At 34.6% G+C, this 21,674-nt stretch overlaps 1 protein-coding gene across 3 annotated transcripts in view; it reads right to left on the bottom strand.

The window, feature by feature from the left end:
* CSMD3 (CUB and Sushi multiple domains 3) overlaps window positions 1-21,674 on the bottom strand; it is a 725,150-nt gene that overhangs the window by 284,931 nt on the left and 418,545 nt on the right. For all 3 annotated transcript variants that reach the window (XM_056333378.1, XM_056333379.1, XM_056333380.1), the window contains 4 exons: window positions 21,244-21,438; window positions 10,846-10,984; window positions 5,718-5,905; window positions 3,073-3,261 (listed from right to left, as the gene is read on the bottom strand). In XM_056333378.1, the coding sequence (XP_056189353.1) occupies window positions 3,073-3,261; window positions 5,718-5,905; window positions 10,846-10,984; window positions 21,244-21,438 (711 nt within the window). The remainder of the gene's footprint in view (window positions 1-3,072; window positions 3,262-5,717; window positions 5,906-10,845; window positions 10,985-21,243; window positions 21,439-21,674) is intronic.

Here is a 21,674-nt window from a genome sequence, read left to right as displayed (position 1 = left end):
TTTCAAAATAAATAAATGCACACAGTAATACCAATAATTTTCCTTTGGTAACGGTAAAAGTCTAGACCTTGATCAATGCCACCTCTTTTCAAAAGAAATACACAAGTATTTTGCCAAGAGAGCTATCCAGAAATTGGTCATAATGAACAATGCTAAAGTATTTTTAACAGTATTTTCCTAACAGCCTACGCTGATTCATTTCTTGGAAAGAGACTGATGGTTTGACAAAGGTCATAGGTTTTATTTTTAATTCTTTGAAGAAGACTTAATTTTATGGTTGTATAACTTCTATTAATTAGTGGAACTGCTGTCTTGAAAACTGTAAAGTAATTCAAGTACTCTATAAATTCAAGTAGTTTTCACAACAGTGAAAGGATGAAAGGTAATGGATGTAACTGGATGATGTGAAGTTCTCAGGAGATATTAAGAATATTATGTGGCCAAACAGTGGCACAGTTTTCTCAGAGAAATGGGATCTCCCTCTTTATAGATAAAATTCAGTTGTGTAGGATCCTCAGCAACCTGGCCTAACATCCAGACTGGACCACTTTTTGGGATACAGGATTGGACTAGATGACATTCTATGATTCCTTACAGCTGTAACTGTTCTATGGTTCTGAAAATAATTTCCTTAACTATTTCTCTTTAAAGATCAGAAATAGTTTTTACTATCCTCAAACATCAGAGGGCTCTAATTTTTATTATTTTTTTTCAGAAATGCTTTGTTATACTTCTGTACATATAAAACTGTGTTTGCATATGTATGTATATATACACACACAGAGAATACATATGTGTATGGATGAATAATATGCATGCCTTATGTATATAGATACAAATTAAAATCAAAACTAAGGAAATTACCTATGAAATTATTCATGGGTATCAATTATTCAAATATGAATGAATTATATATCCTGTCATAATCACCCCCTCAAGCCAGTCTTTAGGGAAGGAAACAGTTTGCTAATTTTAAAACCATCATTCTCAGTATTGTCTAATTGTTCCTGTAGATAATGAAGTGTGACTACTATAAGCTTTTTGTGATGCTTATCTATGTAAATCCAAACACCTCATGAAAAAAATGTTTACACTCCTTCAAAGAACAGAATGGCAGGCAACATGATCTTCTACTTTGAGAAAGAAATAGTTTTAAGTCGTCTAAATTTCTTCCTTTTCTACACCCTTCTTCAAAACACACTCATGAGTTGTCATGATCTGCTTGCACAATTATTATGGTCTGCATATCACTACGTGATGCAATTATCAAAAAAAGATGCAGTTATCAATAAGCGCAACCAAGAAAGAACTCCGCTCTTCAGAAACTGTCAAGAGTAATGTATTGAATGAGCAGGAACAGTGACCAATGTGTTAATTAGTGGCACAATTAATACAAACCCATACTTGCAGTTTATGCAAAGAACAGCCCATTTAGCAAATGCCCTCTTTTCCCTAGGGGTGCAAAGACTCTGGGTTTGATTTAAGAACATTCCACCAGAGAAGAAATTCAGCAGTGAAATTAAAATGAGTTCAACCATGAATTGATTAAATTTACTAGAATAACTGTACTCAATCCTACCTTTAGAGCATATTTATTCAATGGACAATTGCCATTTAGCAATGTGCTCTAGAGAGAAAAAAAAAATCTAATTTACTTAATTAATTGCATGCTAGTTCATCATCTTGAGGATGAAATTTATCACAATATGTTTATTTCACAGCATAGCACAGTATTCATAGGGAGTATGTTAATACTGTTTGCTTTAGATGGTTACCATGTAGTGCCTATCACCACTCGGCAAAACATAGTCCCCTTGACTGTGAGCTGTGGGAACCATGCAATTCTTCGTTCCTAGAACCTGGATGAGAAGCAGAATCCTTTAGGAAACAGGCTTGCTGAACTACAGCATGCCATTTTCAGGGAAGTGATTAGTTGGTCCCCTTTCTACCACAACTAATTTTGGCTATCATTATGCACTGACAAGTTCAACATATTGAAATATAAAAATCAAAGCATTTGCTAAATAAATAAGCTGAAGACTAAGAAAACCCCTGCCATTTTTTAAAGAAAGAGACAGTGAAAACAAACATACTTCCACATATGGCAAATCACACACGATTCAGTGAGCTTTCTCATTAGTCTTCATTCAAATTCAGTTTTTTCCTTTCTGAGTGTCCCAAGACACTAAGGACTTTTTAGAAAAATATACAATCGTGTGCACTATGTAGCTCATAAGAGTTCACTAGATATTTTTGTACCATACTTGAAAGAAAAATAAAATATTTTGAGCAGAAATTATCTCAAATATATAACCTAATAATCATTACAATCTACTTTCTTAATATTACATATAATTTATATCACCCTAAGCGGGAAAATGGATTAAAATGAACAATTCAGATAAGAAGAGATGACTGAAACTATTAGATAATTTTTTCAGACAGATTTCTTTAAATGATATTGGAGATACCAAAATATATGACATGTAAATCAATACCATTTTTGTCTGTTTTTACTTTCATACGCTTAATCATAATATATAATGTGGCCCGAATCAATTCCTACAGTGACTGTGGTGTGGAGGGTGTGGAGAGTGTCAAGTTCTGTTAACAAGCTAGGAACACAGTGATCAACATGGAATGGGATAAAATGTAGGTTTTGAGTCAGGTATAAATAAACTGCATCTGATGTTTTGTATGTCAATACACCTGTGTCCATAGGTGGTACCCAAACACAAATATTTGTAGCTTGTAGTAAGTGTTTTACAAGCAGATATACATTAACCTTACATTCCTTGAGCTAATTGGTAATCATTTAGTTCACAGTAACATATATTCAGATACAGATATCTTCAATAATCCACTAATTTAAAGATTTATATATTATTATCTACTTTTGCTACTAAATACCTTGTCACACAGAGATATATAACACTGATTTCCTCTAACTCTTCTTTTTTTCCTAAAAATAGAGATTTTACAAACTCCAACATTTAACTTATTTTGACTAATAGTAATTTGGCAAAATATATGTATTTTAAGTTACACTATATTTAATCCGTTCATCCTTACCATCACAAGTTGGGAGCGGGTGACTCCACCAATGATTTTTTTCACACAGCAAAGGCTCCTCATGACTCAACCTATAACCTGGATCACAACTAAATGAGACAGTGGAACCTATAGAGAAGTCATGTCCATAACGACGTCCATGCACTGGTATGCCAGGATCCAAGCAAGAGTAAGTATTAACAGTTACACCTAGATTAAAAACAAAAAAACAAAACACATCAAAATAAACAAAGAGTTACATAAACACCCTATAGATTATTATTATTATTATCATCATCATCATCATCAGTAATTCACTGGGGGGGGGGCAGGGAAGCTTCATTATCACACATTTTCAGTGAATTATCCTTGGACTAAGTTTCTCTGTCTTACCATTATCAGATGTTATGGATAATAAGTTGCATCCTGCCACTGCTGCAGAGAAAAACATAACATAATTTACAGGATATTTAGTCTGGTCCTATGTCAGTAACATTTTCATCCTCAGTAATTTTGTCCCTGATACTGATGTTGAAAAGCTTTAATGATCACTCAAAAATCTGATTTCCAGACTTCATTTTTTTTCCTGATCAAACTTCTTTATCCTAGCTAAAATGTCTTCTATCTCTTTTAATATTTACCCTTGAAATATTTACATAGATCAATTAGTTACATAAATAATTCTCATACCTAATGGTACGTGAAATATTGAGAAGTTAACAGAATAGCAGAAAAAGAGGAGTAAAGAGAAGCTGATGATAAAGAGAATTTTAATGTCTGCTAAAAAATTAAATCTTTTAAATAATTGCCCAGTGTGTTTAACTTCATTAGAAAAGAATCAGGGAAAAACAAAGAAAGAAACAAAAAACTCCAGGAATATTAGCAAATTATAAGATAGCGAATCAGAAGTATTTGGTGTAAGTTTTTTCATGGGTGTTATTCCTTTTATTCCCACAGAAGAGCCATAAAATATCCTTCCTTACAAAGAAATTCAGTGTGTAATAAAATAATTAGCACAGAAAATAAGAACATATAAAAGACTTCAGCTTTCAATAGGATAAAGAGAGGAATGCTGAATAGGGTACCATAAGGGAAATCAGAATTGGGTTGTACTGTATAATATAAGATGATGAACAAGGAAGAATTAAAGAAAAATAAAATTAATACTAGATGTCAGTATATAAACAGAGGATGTTAAGCAGAAAACAAACTACTGAAAATGGTTTATTTTGTGTAAAAATGTTAAAGATGCGTATTCTCAATGATCTCTGATAGCATAAATGTAATTGTCATTCTTCACTAATGTAAAAAGGACTGTGGTGTGGTGACCAATTTTAGAAAAAAAGAGATTTTATAATAAAATAGAAGAATTAATTTATAATGAAAATTCAGATTTTCTTTCCAACTTTATTTAATAGAAACAGTTTGATATAAGCATATTTGTACTAAGAGCAGCTTTCCTCTTTTTGCTTTTCACATTCCCAAAGGGTAATTTCTACCATTTAATATTATTCATTTAGCCAATAATTTTAAGCATTTAGTGGTCTCTGCTGGCAATGTTAATCTAGTTTTCTTGATGTATAAGGACTGCTATCCTTCAACCTTCAGAATGGATGAAAACTTAAACTCATCACTTCTTCTCAATGCAGATGATGATACAAATGGAAGTATGCTGGTGAAGGCTAGGGCAGTAAACTGTTCTGGAATCATAATACATTTTTTTGTCATAAACAGGCCAAACTTGACATTCACTGGAGTTTAAATCAGCCCAATTTTGATCTGGCAAAGTCACCTCCACATATATTGTATTTAATATCCTTATTATGAGCGGTCAAAAATAGTGATAATGGCCAACAATAATGTAAAAATATAATGAACATCTGAAAATTGCTTGGTGGAAGTTCCAACAAGTAGAAGTATGAAACTGAAATGGATACATAACAGTGTGTTCATGATCTTCACTAAACAAATTAGACAGTGATTACAGAAAAATATTATTTCACGTGAAAATATGACGTACTACAACAAAAGGGTTATTTAGGAACAGAAAAGGTAAATGTTACGATAATACATCAATTTATATGAATTTTAACAATTTATAAAGTATGAAATCCTAAAAATACTTTCTGCAGTGTAATTTATATGACTAATAAGGGAAAAAGAATATGTCCTTATGTCAGAACAAATCACACATACAGGCTTTTATATCCCTAAAAAATCCATAATGCAGCAATTCAAAGCTTGATTTTCAGCTTACTAGTGTAAAATGCATTTCCCATTTCCATTCAGTTAGAGCTGCAGGTACATCAGTCAGAACAGTAACTCAGTTATTTTTTCAGATTTTCATAATCTTCCTGATGTGATACAGCTTTACACATACAAAAATGTATCGTGTAACATAATAAAAAAAACATAAAAGCAACATCCAGAAGAAAGGCATTTGCTTCCCATTCCCATCTTCTGATTCTTAAAGCATGGAGTACAACAATGACATCAAATTGTAAGTGAAATTACTGGTCATGCCTTTTGCAGTTTAACATCACTAAACCTTTCTCAGTTTGAGAAATAATAAGAATTTACCAAAGAACACCTGTGCATCTTTATGTATTTATTGATAGGATAAGTGCTGGTGAGGAAATCAAATAATACAACTGAGAATTACTTACTTTCATAGTGAATCTTGAATCCATTGTTAGAACGACTGTTGTCAGTTGTAAAGAGAAGATAAATGAAATTGCTACTGCTAAACAGGAATTGTGGGACCTGTGTACCATTGTAAGATCCCAGAAGTGGAGATAATAAATTTGGGCCATCATGAACTTCCAAAACATCATAATTGAGTTCTGTCTGAAATCTGGAATTGAGGAAACACACAGAGACACAAATATAAGAAGCAGCTAAAACAAATTCAATAACCCCATACAAAGTAAGCCATATTTTAAAAATATGCTCTTTTCCTGATATTATTATTTTAATTATTTCTCCACACCTCCAATTTACAGCATGAATAGAATAGTATTAATTATCCTTTATAATTAATACAATAATCAAATTTCAGGTTAGTACCTTAGTAAAATAAAGAAGTTTAAATTCCTTGAGCTTGTTTGTATTGCAGAAAACAAAAGCCAGAAACACAGTTTGTTAGCAAAGATTAATATTACTTGCATACACTATTTTACAGCAAAAAACTATTTTTCTTTTTGGAAAAATTAAGTAAATTATATAGAGGATATTTTAATACATTATTTTATTATATACATTCCATTTGGCACAAATATCATGAAGATACTTTGTATTATCAAAGAATCATACCCTCAGCATCCAACCTTAAAATCATCTATAAGCAGGGATAGAATTACTTAAATCTGCTCTGAGACTCCAGTGGCTTTTTGCCAGTTGGGGCTCAGTCCAAAGTTGTGGCAGAAGTTATGGGGGGAAAAATTAAAATCCTATTTAGAAAGCACTATAAAGCAAAATGGGTGTTTAGAGACAGCATGTGTGCTGTCTCTTTCAAGGAAAAGCTGTGACAGTGCTGTTAGCTATCTCCTTGCTCGTCTTGTGTTAGGTGGTATCAACAATCCCAACACCTGTCTGCTATTTTGACAGTGGTTTCTCTCTTTCTTGCTGTGACAGACCGTACATCAATCATACGGCTTTAATGGACTCTCTGACAGATTACTGAAAAACTCTTTCAGAATTGAAAAGAAACAATTAACAGCAGGATCCTACAAGGACCCTTCAGATATTCTTAATTTTCTCTCTGATTCACTTAGATGCCTAATTCAGCTTTGTGAAAGGTACTCAAAGAACTGCATGACTAACAGAAATTTACTGAGGAACTCTGTATTGCAGTATTTATGTCCCAAGAGTCTGCACCCAAAGATCTAAAGGAATCTGGTGAAAGATGAGAAGCCAAATTAAACCTCCAAACCCTGTGCTTTCTTTTATCCACGTCCCATTCATATGAAATAACATAGAAAAGAGCACAGAAATAAAGTAATAGGGAGTTACAGAAACAAAGAAGGAGAAAGGAAAATTTCTTTTTTTCCCACCTGAACTCACAATGACATTTTACTAAAAAGCTGCTAGGTAGTAACTTGCTTTTTCCAGTACTTTCTTTTCCCACTAATTCATATAAAACAGAAGCAATCTTGGAACCAATCACTTAGTCTTGCTCTGCTTTCTTAGTTCCTTTATCAAAGGCATAATTGAGACAGAAAGTGTAAAGAGGCATTGACCTCATAGATACAAAACAACTATCAGGCCAGTCAAGACATGACGAAACTGAGTCTTCAAGGACATTACAGAAATCCTCTCGTAAGTACTTGTTGCTCAATGACTACATACAACATCACAAACAGCTAAAAAATAAGATGAAAAAAATGTGTAAGCACCCAAGAAAAAAATGTAAGCACACGTTTTTAGTGAGGTAAACGGAAAGAAATTTGAAGAGGCAATTATATGCAATGCATTTGCTTAGCTCTTTGGCTCAGAAAAGTGAGCAATTAAAATTTAATTTATAAGAGTGATGTTTATATGATTTTTTTCCTTGGATACCTTTCCTCTGGATGCTCAGTTTATCTGATACATTTACATATCACCTAGTTATTCCCTGATGTCAGAAAACAGTAGGGATTTATAGGAAACTGAATAAAAAATAATTTGTGTTCATGTAAGACCACTCCAGTGTTCCTTCCTACTTAACTGGTCACTATTCTCAAATTAACCTGGATGGCTTCACTGTTATGTGAAGTGTATTCTTATGGACGACTCACAAAAATTTGTTCAAGCAGAAAGGAGTGAAACAAGCTTGAACACAGGAGGTGACACACTTTTTTAATCTTATTTGAACAGAAAAAGCTGCTTTAATATTTACAACATGCATCTTTGTTTCTAAGAGACTGCTGCACAGTGCATACTCATTAGTCAAATGTGACTAGTATTCCAATCAGTAGTTTGCTGATTAACATCCCTAGCATTTAAATACTCATAATTAGGCCTCATGATAAACACTTCATTACAATGAAGAATGGCACTTGCATTTCTCACTTCTATCATTTCAATTCAGCATAACAAGCTACTGATTCAAAACAATGATCCAACAGATTATCTATCATAGCTATGCCTGTACAACAGGAGTAAACTCCTTAAGGTATACATGCATGATCATAAAACAAAATATGAAAAAGTTATTATGACACCTCTGAAAAGGCAAAAATTAATAGTTATAATTATTTGCCTTGTCTGTAGATCACTTTCTTTCCACCTACATGTCTGGCTCCATGACATAGGAACACTTCAGCATACAGTCATAGAACGCCGTACGTGGCACATATGCAATCGTGTAAGACAGAAACCATAGGAAAATGGGAGATTAAAAAGAATTAAACTACTGTCCAAGTGATAAACTGATGTAATGGTAAAGGTACCACTCTGTGGGAAGTATGTATGGGTAAGAACTCTTCTCTTCCTCTTAAAAAATCCAGAAAGAAAGGATGTAAAGATTTTAGACATAATATAAATGTTTTGCCCTGGCTGAGAAATTAAAGATCTTTCCAGTAACTACATCTATTGTGCAAGTCTTACTGTTGGCACCAAGAAAGGCTAGAGAAAGAATCTTTATTTTTCAAGAACTGGGCAAAATACAACCTTCTAAAAAAAAAATCATATAGGAAAGTCATTTAGCTATAGTTTTAAAAGCACATATTTCAACAAAATTACCCTTCTGCCTTAAAGTCCAGCTGAAGATTTGCAAGCAGAAAGAGCAGAACAAGGACAGTCAGGTTAGAACAAGTCTTTAGAAGAAGCCAAAATAACAAATGCCTCAGAAATTAAATTTAAATTATGTGAAAAATAATAAAGTCTAAGTAAAAAACCTAACTTCAGTGCTTTCCAAAATGTTTTCTTTTGGTACGCTATAAAGATTATTACATAACCCAAACAATCAAATAAACTTTTTCTTTCTACCCAAACATGTAATTTTATATCTAAGTGCATTTTTGTGAACATACATAGATGTATTTTTACACGTACTCCTGCATAGAAACACATAAGCATACACGCACTTATATGTATGTAAGGCCTCTCTGGGCTGCTGCAACTGAGCAATATGCATATCAGTACAATTTATGGCAAGTGACAAAAGTGTTCAAAAATGAGCAGTAATGCAAAAACAAGTGTCATAATGTCATAATGAGATTATCTTATAAAGAAGATAGAAGTGCTCTGTGATATAAAGAGACCACACCTTGTTCTTACTGCTCATATCTACAAGAGTAATAGAGGTTGTGCAATTTTATGACAAAAGGTTAACACATTAGAAACAAAAAGTTACACAGGAGACTCAGATTTCATGAAACTCAGGTGCAAAGGAGGAAAAAAACAGCTAGTACAGAAATTTGCAGATAAAAAGACAAATGTTTTTCACTTTGAAATGACTGTCCCCATCAAATGTGCAGTTGAAAATGATCAATTAAAAAACTGAAATTATATTTTTATTTTAAAAAACTTGAGTTAATGAAAGTTCCAAAATTTTTATTTTTTATTTGATTTACAGGACATTGAAGAACACTGATTTTTTTTTTCTAATTTTGAACAAATATGAGTTTGACTGGTTTCTGCAAGAGGGAGTTATTCACTTCTCTTTTGTATTTTAATAAGTAAAAATTTAGTAAACCTACATTTTAAGCTAATATACAGTACTAGTAACTTTGGAAGACTATCTTTCATTTGAGATTAAAGATTGAAAATACCTTTGAAGTGTCCATATCACCTGTCCTTCGATTCTATAGAACGTCTTGTGAACAGTTTGTTATAGGTGTATGTTATAGTACTAGAGAAGTTTTTACAAATCTTATTACAATGAGAAATTTTGATAGAAGATGGTAATTTTCATACCCTGCTAATAATTTCTGAATTGTATTAAAATGAAGCGATATTGTCTCTTTTATGTTGAGTGTGACCAAGCGTAGTCAATGCTGCATAAATAGCAACTGAAAAGTACTTGCATGATATTTGCGCACTATAACTTTGATCATCAAAGGCCCTTTTTTACCAGATCATTATCTAACCTTTTAATATTTACTACTAAAAAGAATCTGAAACATCCTTGAATATATGTAGAATACATAGCATTTTTTTAATTACATTTTTTGTTATGCTTTCCTATAAACACATTTAAATGAATGCCCATGTCTTGCTACGATGAGAAAGTCCTCCAGTACATTTCAATCCCTGGAATCAGGAAGGGACCTAAGTAACAGGCAGTAATATAGGAAAAGCAGAATGCTGCAGTAATTTGGGGAAACGGGAATTCCACCCTAACAGCAAACAGTCCTTTCTCAAAAAGGTCAGCTGTTTTGATAATTATTCAAAGTAGATAAATTTAGTTCAGTTTTCATGGTTGATTTGGATTTTCAGAGTTGAAGATTTCATGGGTTTGAGAGAAAAAAATACTTCAAAATTCATCATAGCAATGCAGTTACAAGCAATGAAACATTAGCATGAAACATGCTAATCTTTAAACACTGATAAAATGTTTAACTGGGCCAGACAGGGTTAAATATATGCACAAGGGTAGGAATTTCAAAAACTTTTCAGTGCATCAAAGTAGAAATTATACTGAAGATAAAATTTATTCTCTGAAGGTAGTAAGATGTTTTGGAAAATGCTATCTGCTAATACAATTACTTGGGCTTAGATATAGTGCAAATTAATGTTATGGCAGAGCTAATAAAACTCCTGCTTCTGGGTAAAACCTGGAAAATATTAAATAAGAGAAACATAAGCCGAGACCTTTCAAATGTAATTTTGATAGAGTGTCCTGGTTCAGCTTCTATCACCCACTCACAATTCAAGGAATCTTTATAATACCCTGGCCAGCCTGGAGAGAGGATTACTCCACTTGGAGATGAAAAATGCCCACCACATGGAGCTAAAAATGAAACAAAGAGAAAGGTATAATAACACAGACTTATTATATGTAATTCATATTTATCACTTTCAATACAGGACATCTATAATGAACAAATTTAAAAAATCTAGTTGCAGGAGGATGCAACAAGGCTTCAAAGCTGACAAATACTGTGGGGTTCAGAATTAAATGGAGACAACTGAATTATGTACAATAAACTGTTTGATAATTTCTGACAAAGCTTTTTTACTGTATTCTTACAGGTATAATCTATTTTCCTATAATAAAGAACATACAGCAAAACACAGTGTTTAAAAAGCGTCATTACCTTCGCTTTTAATTGTGAACACAGGGATTTGAAAAACTTGCAAAAGTTTCAGTTGAGTATCAAGCTAGAAACTAGTGATTATGTTTTTTAACTTTGACATGAACCCAGTCATACCACAAACATTTCGCTTGTCATGTTGGCAGTTCAAATTCCTCATTCATGAAAAGACATACTTACCATTCGTACAAGATCAGTTGATATTTTTGAAGCACGTGAGAAATATAGATTAAATACTGTAATATACACATCTGCAAGAAGAATTACTAGAAATAACACGTACTTTTTCTCTCAGAGATATTGAGCAAATATAAGCTGAAAAAAGTGTTAAAAGATAATTGAAACTGAAGCTGTTGGTAATCATGTTTAAAATTTTTCAATGGTTTACTGACACTTTAATTACAGGAATAATCTCTCCAGCTGTAGGTATTACAAAGATGATGAGCATTTTTTTTAATAACAATTCCTCTTAAATAGTTGAAGAGAATCTTGTGCAGAATGAGGGAACTTTGCATTAGCTGATCAATGTCAAGACAGTCATAGAGCAAAACAGAGATTCTGAGAAGTACTAATCATGTTTGACGTGCTGATTTTCGCTATGGAGAGTGCTAGTCTATCCCATAGATGGTATAATCTCACAGGTAGGAAGAGTAAGAACTGTAAAACCAATACTGCTAAAGGACAGATCTTTTAGCTTTAAGTCTTGTGAAGCTCTGTGCAGATTTTAATTTCATGCATGAATGCAAACCCATTACATCTAATGGATCTACATGTGTATGTAATGACAAGTGCATGTGTCGTCAGACTTTTATGACATCATCTTCTCCTCAGAACTATGGACGGGTGAGGAAAAGACCATGGGAATGCTTGGCATGGTTTTGTTTGTTTATTTTCAGTAGGAGATTGATATTCCCTCAATAGAGAAATTAATTAACAGAGTTATCTTGCATTCTAGACATCTAAGAAATGCAGTAATTTGATTGCTAGAAGTATTAACATTTTCAAAATGGGTAACAAGTGATAATGCTTTTCTAGCAATTTAAAATATCTAGGACATCTTATGAACTGAATGCATATTCATTGTTGTAAACTGAAGATATATTGCTCAGCACAAGCGCAAATACCTCAAAAGACCATGTCTATGTAGCTTTCTATATATTTTTATGCATATATATGAAAACACTAAACATATCTATATAGACAAATATACAAAAGTCTCCTTGATACACAGGAGACAAGACAGAAAAGTAACTTATCTCTGAATAAATTTTCCTCTAGAAAACTAAGATAAGTTTTTCTTGAGTTACAATCTTACATATCAAATAACTAATTTCAACTATCTATTCCTGGGGGGGGGGAACCAACACAAAATACTTGACTCTAAACCAAACTTCTTAAATCATGGAAGTGCTTGCAAATTGCTGTTCTTTAGTGAATCCAGCCACTTCAGTAAAAACTGTCGCAAGTAGGGACATTTAGTAAATCGGGGGTTTAAGCTATTATTTTATTTATTTATTTAAACTAAAATGGATTATGTAGAATCTTAAGTATTGAAAAGAGACTTGGGAATAATGCTATTAAAAAAGATTTTTCACAGTTGCTCTCCTTTGCATGAGTAAGCATTAATTGTGACCTTATAAATAGACCTAACCGGGCATTCTCTGCTGAAAATACATAAGGACCTGATAAGGTATTACATCCTATTGTAGGGAAAAAGAAAGTCTAGAAAAATAGGACAGTATGAGTTGACTTTCACTAGGATACCATAACACAATAGCATAAACTTGTAAAGCCTTATTTAGCATACCAGATTATAATTTAGAACCTGTGTAATAAAAACTATGTTATTTATTTTCTGCAACAAATACATTTTCTGTGACCATCAACAAAGCAACATTTAAAAGAGGAAAGCATTACACAAAACATTCTCAAACTGGTGACCAAAGTTGCAAATGATGAGCAGCCTATAATTAATTTATTTATTAGGAATTGCTCATTGTTTTATGGAAGATGAAACTGCAAAACGTATTAGCCACTCAAATCAAATTTGACGTTTAAATTAATTTTTCTGTCATAAAATGGTTTTGATCATACCTATAAATATGTCCTCAATGTCAGGCAAAGAAGAAAACAAGCAACATACATTTCAGTGCCTTACACAGGCAGGCAGAAGCAAAATTCATTGCTTCTTCACAGTATAAGCCATGAAGAAGTGGATAGCACCTTTTGTAGACAGTGTTAAATCATACAAAACAGACAGTAAAATTGAACCATTTACATCGCTCTCTTTTCCATTACCATCTGTTGTGCGGTACAGATGTGCACTGATGCAACCTGGGTGAGAAAGATTCATTTGTCAAGAGTTAACAACAGTATCAAACACTGGACATCCCTTATTCTAGACAAAGTCCTAATAAAGCTACCCATTTTTCCTCCGTTGTATAAATAAGAATTGAACTTACTAGATAAGTAGATGTTCCCGATCCAGCTTAAGAATAATCAAGCCATAGTTTTATATCTCACTATATCCCCTCGTAGAGGAGGATATGGTTTTCAGAAGACTCAAAACAATTACTTACTCTTTTTTAGCTATATTTTCACAAAATGTCAAAAATCTGGCCATACTAATTCCACACCTGAAGGGAGGGCACTGTACTCTGTAGAACAGAACTTTTTAATACAACTGAGAAGAAAAGGTATCAACAAGTAGATTCTAAGCTGCAAACTCCAGTAGAAAGTGTCACAATGAATGCCTTGGGGTTGAATGAAGAGACCAGGGTTAAACCAAGGATGTTTGTCACATCTAATCTTATCTCTTGCATGTGGGCATGTGCCAAGAGTGGGATTTCTTCATTTGTACAAATAGAGAAGAACATGAACTTCAGTGTCTCTGTGTATGTGCATATATACATATAAACTTTATTATAAATAATAATGAAGTAACCATATGGTAACTTATAGACACTAGGAAAACACAATGTCTCTAGTTAGAAGTGTGCTTAAATACTTCGTTGGTTCTAATGAATCTTGGTGTAAATACATTACCCTATAAAACTATAAATGCATGACAGAACTATTGTTATCATGAGCTTCTTTGCTTAATTGCTAATTAAGGATTTGATCCAGCCCAAATTAGATGTGGTGAACTTCGCAGGATCTGAAGCCTCAGGGACAAAACACATTTTCTAAAGGAAAATCTTACAGGGTTGGTTTTTCTTTTTTTCTTTTACATACTTGTTTCTTTTTAGTTTTATGACAGTTTTCTAAACAAATTCACCAAATGACCCTGTATTTCACAAAGCCTCAAAATTCACACACAGCTGACAGAATCAAGCTGGAAATTTTCCCCTGGATTACATTTTGTAAACTGAAGGATGAGCTTTCATTGTTTCTTTGCCAGGCTGTCCGGGGTTCGTCTGTGATAGAATTTATTTTCTTCCTAGTAGCTGGTGCAGTGCTGTGTTTTGGATTTGGTGTGAGAACCATGTTGATAGCACACTAATGGTTTTGGTTGTGCTAGGTGGTATTTATATCGGATCAAGGACTTCTCAATTTCTTGGGCCCTGCCAGTGAGAGGTCTGGAGGGGCATGGTAGATTCGGGGAACACAGCCAGGACAGCTGATCTGGGCTGGCCAAGGCGATATTCCATACCACATAACATCATGCTGAGTATGTATAAGCTGGAGGAAGAAGAAGAAAGGGGGCGTTCAGCGTTATGGTGTCTGTCTTCCCAAGTAACTGTTACGCGGGATGGAGCCCAACTTTTCTGGCCCTTTACCAAAACACTTCAATACTTACTTCCAAAGCAAAAGACATCTGTCAGGAGACCTTCTGAAGATGATGAGAGATGAATGGATTGAAAGCATTCCTGCAGAGAGATCCTGGGGGTGTCAGTGGATGAACAATTGGACACAAGCTGGCCATGTGTGCTTGCAGCCAAGAAAGCAAATCATACCCTGGGCTGCGCAAAAGGAAGTATGGCCGGCAGTTCGAGGAAGGTGATTTTCCCCCTCTGTTTTGCTCTTGTGAGAGCCCACTTGGAGTACTGCATTCAGCTGTGGGGTCCTCAGCACAAGGACATGGACCTGTTAGAGCAAGTTAGGAGGGCCACAAAAACGATCAGAGGGATGGAACACCTATCCTATGAAGAAAGGCTAAGAAATTTGTGGTTGTTCAGCCCAGAGAAAAGCAAGCTACAGGGGGACCTTATTATGGCCTTTCAATATTTAAAGAGGGCTTAAAAGAAAGACAGACTTTTCATCAAGGCCTGTAGTGCTAGGACAAAGGATAACAGCTTTAAATGGAAAGAGTGTAGATTTATATTGGATATAAGGAAGAATTTTTTATGATGAGGTTGGTGAGACACTGGAACAGGTGACCTAAAGGATTTTGGATGCCCCATCACTGGAAGTGTTCAATGTCAAGCTGCACAGGGCTTTGAAGAATCTGATTTAGTGGAAGGTATCCCTGCTCATGGTGAGGGGACTGGACTAGATGACCTTTAAAGGTCCCTTCCAACCCAAACCATTCTATGAACACATAAAGTTACTGCTGGAAAGATGGAGTCACGCAAATTACTACTGCATATAGATTTAATACAGACTTGATCCAGTTTCCAGTGAAGACAAGGGACAGCCTTCAACTGATTTCATAATGAATTGGTCAGAAACTCAGGACTTTGCCTACTGGGAGTGGGAGGGAGGATAGAAAAATAATTCTGCTCCACTAGCAGAATTTATTTAGGAGTTTACCTAAACAAGCACATGACCTGATCTATGAATACACAGCCAGCTTTTGAACATCACCAAGGAAGGACACTTCACAAGCTCCATGGGCAACCTATGTTAGTGCTTGGTCACCCACACAGTAAAAAAGCTTTTCCTGATGCTCAGATGGAACCTCCTGTATTTCAGTTTGTTACTATTGCTTCTGTCCCTGTAACTGGACACCACTGAAAAGAGTCTCTCTGGCTCCACTTCCTTTGCACCCTCTCTTCAGGTATTAAAATACATTTATAAGATCCCCTACTGAGCCATCTCTTCTCCAAACTAAACAGTCCCACCTCTCTCAGTCTTTCCTCAGAGGAGAGATGCTCGAAATGTTAATATTTTTTGTGGCCCTTCACTGAACTTTCTTTTGTATGTCTAAGCCTTTTTTGCACTGAGGAGTCGAGGACTGGACAGAAACTCCAGGTGTGGCCTCACCAGTACTCTGGGTACAGGGGAAAGATCAGATCCCTCAGCCTGCATCCCATGATGTCATAAGCCCTCTTTGCAGCAAGGGCACATGTTTAACTTCGTGTCCATCAGGATCCCCAGGGCCTTTTCTGCAAAGCTGCTTTCCAGCTGGGTGTCCCCCACCATGTATCAGTACATAGCCTTGCTCCTTCCCAGGTGCAGGGCTCTGCACCTCCCCTTGTTAAACTTCCTGAGGTTCCTATTAGCCTATTTCTCTAACCTGATAAGGCTCCTCTGGATGGCAGCACAACCCTCTGGCATATCAGCCACTACTCCCAGTTTTGCGTTGTGGCAAACTTGCTGAGTATAGTCTACCCATTCACCAATATAACTATTTATGAATGCAATTATCAGAAAATGATGAACTTTTTCAATTACTAACATCATGTAATTATCCATTTAGACAGACAGCAGAAGCATCTTACTTTGCAGGAAGAGAAAGCTGCACCATAAGTTTTCACAATACCACTGTTCCAGTGGACATTACGCATACAAGGCTACACAAGGAAAATAAATAAGCTACATTGTGTATCAAAAAAAGTTGGAAAGGCCTTACTGTACTGTTGACAGGCACATGTCTCTACTAAAACCAGTGTGAAAAATACAATGTTTTCTCTCAATGCCATTGCTATTCCTTAAATTTATCTCTTTTTCTTTTTTTTTTTTTTCCCCTTCATCCAATATAGTTTGTAAAGCATTTTGGTTGCTCATTTTGACAAGTAGCACAGTATATAACATTGTCTATACCATTTTGGACCTCTCCATTACAAAAATATATTAATTTTTCTCTCTTTAACACATATTCAAAGTGAAGATCATGAATTATCATACATTTGTCTGATCTTCACTTTTCTCAGTGGATTATCAAGTTCCTATGATAAAATGATGAACAGTTGTAAAGTAGTAGTTTGTATTTTTAAGGACATAATAGCCCATCTTTCTCCTACTGTGTAGGAAAAAAAGGGTTTCTAAAAGTTATATAAAGTTCAGAATTCAATATGTTGCAAATATTTCTAAATATGCAGATTCAGACTTTTTTTCCCCCTCAGTGATGGTTTTAAAATAGCGATTTGCTCACCTTTTTATTTAAAAGTCCCTTTTTCATACTACCTTCAGCAAACAATACCACTAAAACAATAAGATATTTAAACTCATATTCACCTCAGCAACAAAAAGGTTAACTCTCTAGCATTTATCATCCCTACATTTTATTGTATATAACCACTTATACATATTCATAATACATATGGAGCCTATAAACTACAAAATACATCAAGAATAGGAATACCAGATGGCCTTATTCTAAGCCAGTATGGTACCATATTTGGAATACAGTATTGTGAAACTCATACAAAGCTACATTTTCTCATAAAATTTACATGAAACTATCAAAGATTATCTCTGGAATACAAAAAATGTAACTAACTGCAAAAAAACTTCTATTAATATTATATTAAAAATAATGCCTGTTATAAGATTGCATAACTTAGAAGTAATTTCTATTTGTGTTTGGGATCTGACAACAATATAGTGTTGTGCTGTTGGTTTGGGTTTTTTTAAATGAACATCCTTCTTACCCTTCCCCTGATTATGGTTCTTCCTGATGCCTACAGTGCAAGATCTTTTTATTTGACTTTCATCATCACGTGCTGTTTTCCTAGACCAATCAGTCCTTCCCTTCAGAACATCTGGGTGACTGGGCTTACCTTAAAGTGCCTTGTTTTTCAGAAAACAAAACTCTTCAGTCATGTTACCTAAGAATTGTTTCCCTGACCTTTTTTATATTGATTTTCAACCCCTGTTCTTTCTTTCAGTTCTATTTGATGGTTACTTGGCAGATTCATACCCCTTGTTAGTGTGTTACAGACAAAACAGTAGAAATATAACATAACTAGAGGTTGCCATCAAGCAAAATCTCTTTGACAAGCTCAGGTCTATGCCAAATACTGAAAGACAATCTTAGCCTGATCTAAGAATTCTCACAAAGTTATTTCTATTCATTTCTTTGTATAGTAAGGTGCAGGGGTTGAGGCAGGAAATTTCTGTATGTGAGTATGAAGAAATCTTTGAGGATGACAGGCTAATCACTGAACATCTTGTAGATTCATAGCTTTAGACCCTTTTTTCAAGAGCTTATCACCCATGTAACAGAACAGCAGGATATTAGGCGTTACAGGAGTTATGCAGGACGAAGGTTAGAGCTGCAGCACAGGCATAACAGCATAGTATTACCAGAGATTATGGGAAAGTCTACTATATAACCCTCACACAAAAAGGATGAAAGGCATAATAACAGGAATCCCGAATTCAAAAACATCAGGGAACAGTGAAAGTAGGGCTTCCTGCCACCCCCCCCCCCACCCCCCACCCCGAGTTAGTGCCTTCAAAGACAGAGCATCATCCAACTCCACCCGAATAAGGTGAGGAGGACTGGACTGTGACAGCAAAAGGGTCTGGTGACAGCTAAGTGAGCATCAGATGAATGCAATTTGATGAGCATGAGCACCCTGAGATCAGCAGAGAACATGGCTGGAGACCAGCACTCTGGTGGCATTGCTGAGGCAGGGATCAACACCCCCAGGCTGAGCTGAAATGGGATCCTGTGCCATGGGCAGGGCTGGAAGGAAGCCCCAGCAGAGCCTGGTCAGGATGGCCCTCAAAAATGAGTATGCTGACCTTATCCATCCACATCACATTTATTATTAAACTGGTCTCTCCTATATATTGTAATAGTTGACATCTCTGCAGTGGAAGGAAAACTGCACAGCAGTCACATTCAGTGGCTCATAAGTCAGTGTGTGGAGTTTGTGTCTTTGACTTGATAAATATGACAACGAAATTATGAGGTGTGTGTAAGGCAAGTAAATATCACCTTATATGGAATGATGTGTTACAGGCAAATGTGTACATAGTCAATAAAAATTCTGAACATCCCAGCAGACTAAATTACATTATTAGATTAAAAATATTTTCATTTGTCTACAAATCTTATGTTAAATTAAAAAAATATATCTAATTCTACAGTTGATAAACACATCTAATTTAAATACACCAGTGGCCCAATCTCTAGGATTCCAATATATGTTTCATCAGACCACTTATTGATCAGACTGTTTTCTGCACGGACAGGTGTTTTACAATATTCCAATTAATCTGAATTATTAATGTAACATTGAAAATGCAACTCTATATTTTTTTTAAGCAATGTTATACATGAACCTTAAAACAAAGCAAGGACATTACAGCATATACTAATCTTGTCTAGGGAAACTGACCCACCTTATAGCTATGAAATGATAACTTATCAGAAGAGTAAACTGGATGCACAGTTTGTTATAAGTAGTCACAGTCATGTATTAAAATCAAGCAAATTTTGTTAGGAAGGCAGTTACATAGTGAAAATAAGAGCTAAGCTTTTATTTAAAATAAAAACTAGCAAACTATAAATCAGAGATTATATCATTATTAAATCATATATTTTTTAAAAAAAGAAAACATTGCCAGCAACTAATTCTTCTTTTTTTTTTTTTTTCCTTTTTGGTGAAGCAATCTTAAAAAAGACAATTAAGCAAAAATTATATTTTCCTATCTATTAGTATAAACAAGTCAAAGGAAATAAGCATAACACTGTGCTTTAGTGGTTGTGATGTATGGAAGTATTTAATTTCTATAAATATGAAGATCAATTGCCACAAGAACCTTCCCCAGCCTAGGTGTCACTGTGGACAGAGGAAACGTAAGCAATGCACCAGATTGCTAAAACCTTTCAAATAGTTTTAAATATCATAGCTTAAGATCTGAAAAGAGATCAACATCTTCATTTTGATCCAATATTGTACCAAAAATATCACTTAACACTCAAATTTAAATTGTTCATCTGTCTGAAGTAGGAAGTTAATAGCTGTACTTTGAAGAAAACCTTCTATATGGAACTGCGTGAAAATAATTTAAAAAACACAACACAAAATAAAACAAAACAAAAATCACAGGTTCTTGACTGCTCTAAGAACTTTCAGTGACAAGCTGAACAAGAGCCTTAATGAGATTTAAAATCAAAGTTGAAGAACAGAAACCTTCAATATGCTAAAATAAGGTTCAATGAAAACAGAAGGTTTTTCTTATGTTCTTCTTCCCTGCTATTTCATTCTCCCAGATATTAACAAGGCCAGTCATGATACTGATTGGAATGGAATTCAAAAATGCAGAGATGAGTATTAGTGGTGCATTGCTAGCACTGAAGCTCATTGCTTTAAACAGATTCTCAAATTGGACAAATACATGCTTTAAAAAGAATTTTAAAAAAAGACAGGATTGATCCTTTCAAAGACAAAATGTCTTTGGGAAATTGTAGTTCCACCAGTGCCAATTGAGAGCTATCTGAAAGTATGAACAGAGTAAACTATTCCCATTCCAGTCCTAATAGGTTTCTCAGATGAGCCTTCACTGTTACAGAGGTTATATAGCAGTGCTCACATTACTGATGTTTATGACAATTTTTTATGCGTTTTTCTTCTGTTTTTATAACTGCTATGAGAAAAAGCTGCTCCTGCAAACAGGTTTATAAAAAAAGCTTATGCCTCACTAGACTCCTTTATTAAGGACTAGGTTTTACAGGAGTTATGCACAATCCCTTTGCAAAAATCTGAACTTCATTTGGTGACCACTTACAAGACATTACAGGAAGTTTTCCTGGATCAGAAAGAAATATTACACATACCTCCACACTTAGGAATCGGTCCACTCCACATTACTTTTCCATCCATTAACATGCAAGTAATCGTTTCAGTTCCTTGTGTTTTAATAAATCCTTCCTCACATATAACAGAAATTGAGCTCCCCAGTTGAAAGTTGTCTCCAAAACGCCGAGCATTGATTGGCACTCCAGGATCAGGGCACTCATTATGCCCAAATGCTTTATAAAAGAAAAAAGAAGGGGTGGGGGGAAATAGTGTGTTAACTCTTGCAAGTAAGATGACATTCTTCGGATTTTATTCTGCTAGTAAGAAAATACAAAACATATTAGGAAACAATAAGAAACAAAAGCTTGACTAACAGCAGAACATGTGAACTAGTATAAAATTTGCTTAAAATATAATAAAGTACACCTGCATGAATCTTAGAATGGATGTTACTGCTGGCAGATTTCAG

The sequence above is a fragment of the Falco biarmicus genome, chromosome 3 (assembly GCF_023638135.1).
Source record: "Falco biarmicus isolate bFalBia1 chromosome 3, bFalBia1.pri, whole genome shotgun sequence".
NCBI classification, from domain to species: Eukaryota; Metazoa; Chordata; class Aves; order Falconiformes; family Falconidae; genus Falco; species Falco biarmicus.
The sequence above is the reverse complement of the archived record's forward strand: the minus strand, read 5'-3'. Positions and strand labels throughout refer to the sequence as shown.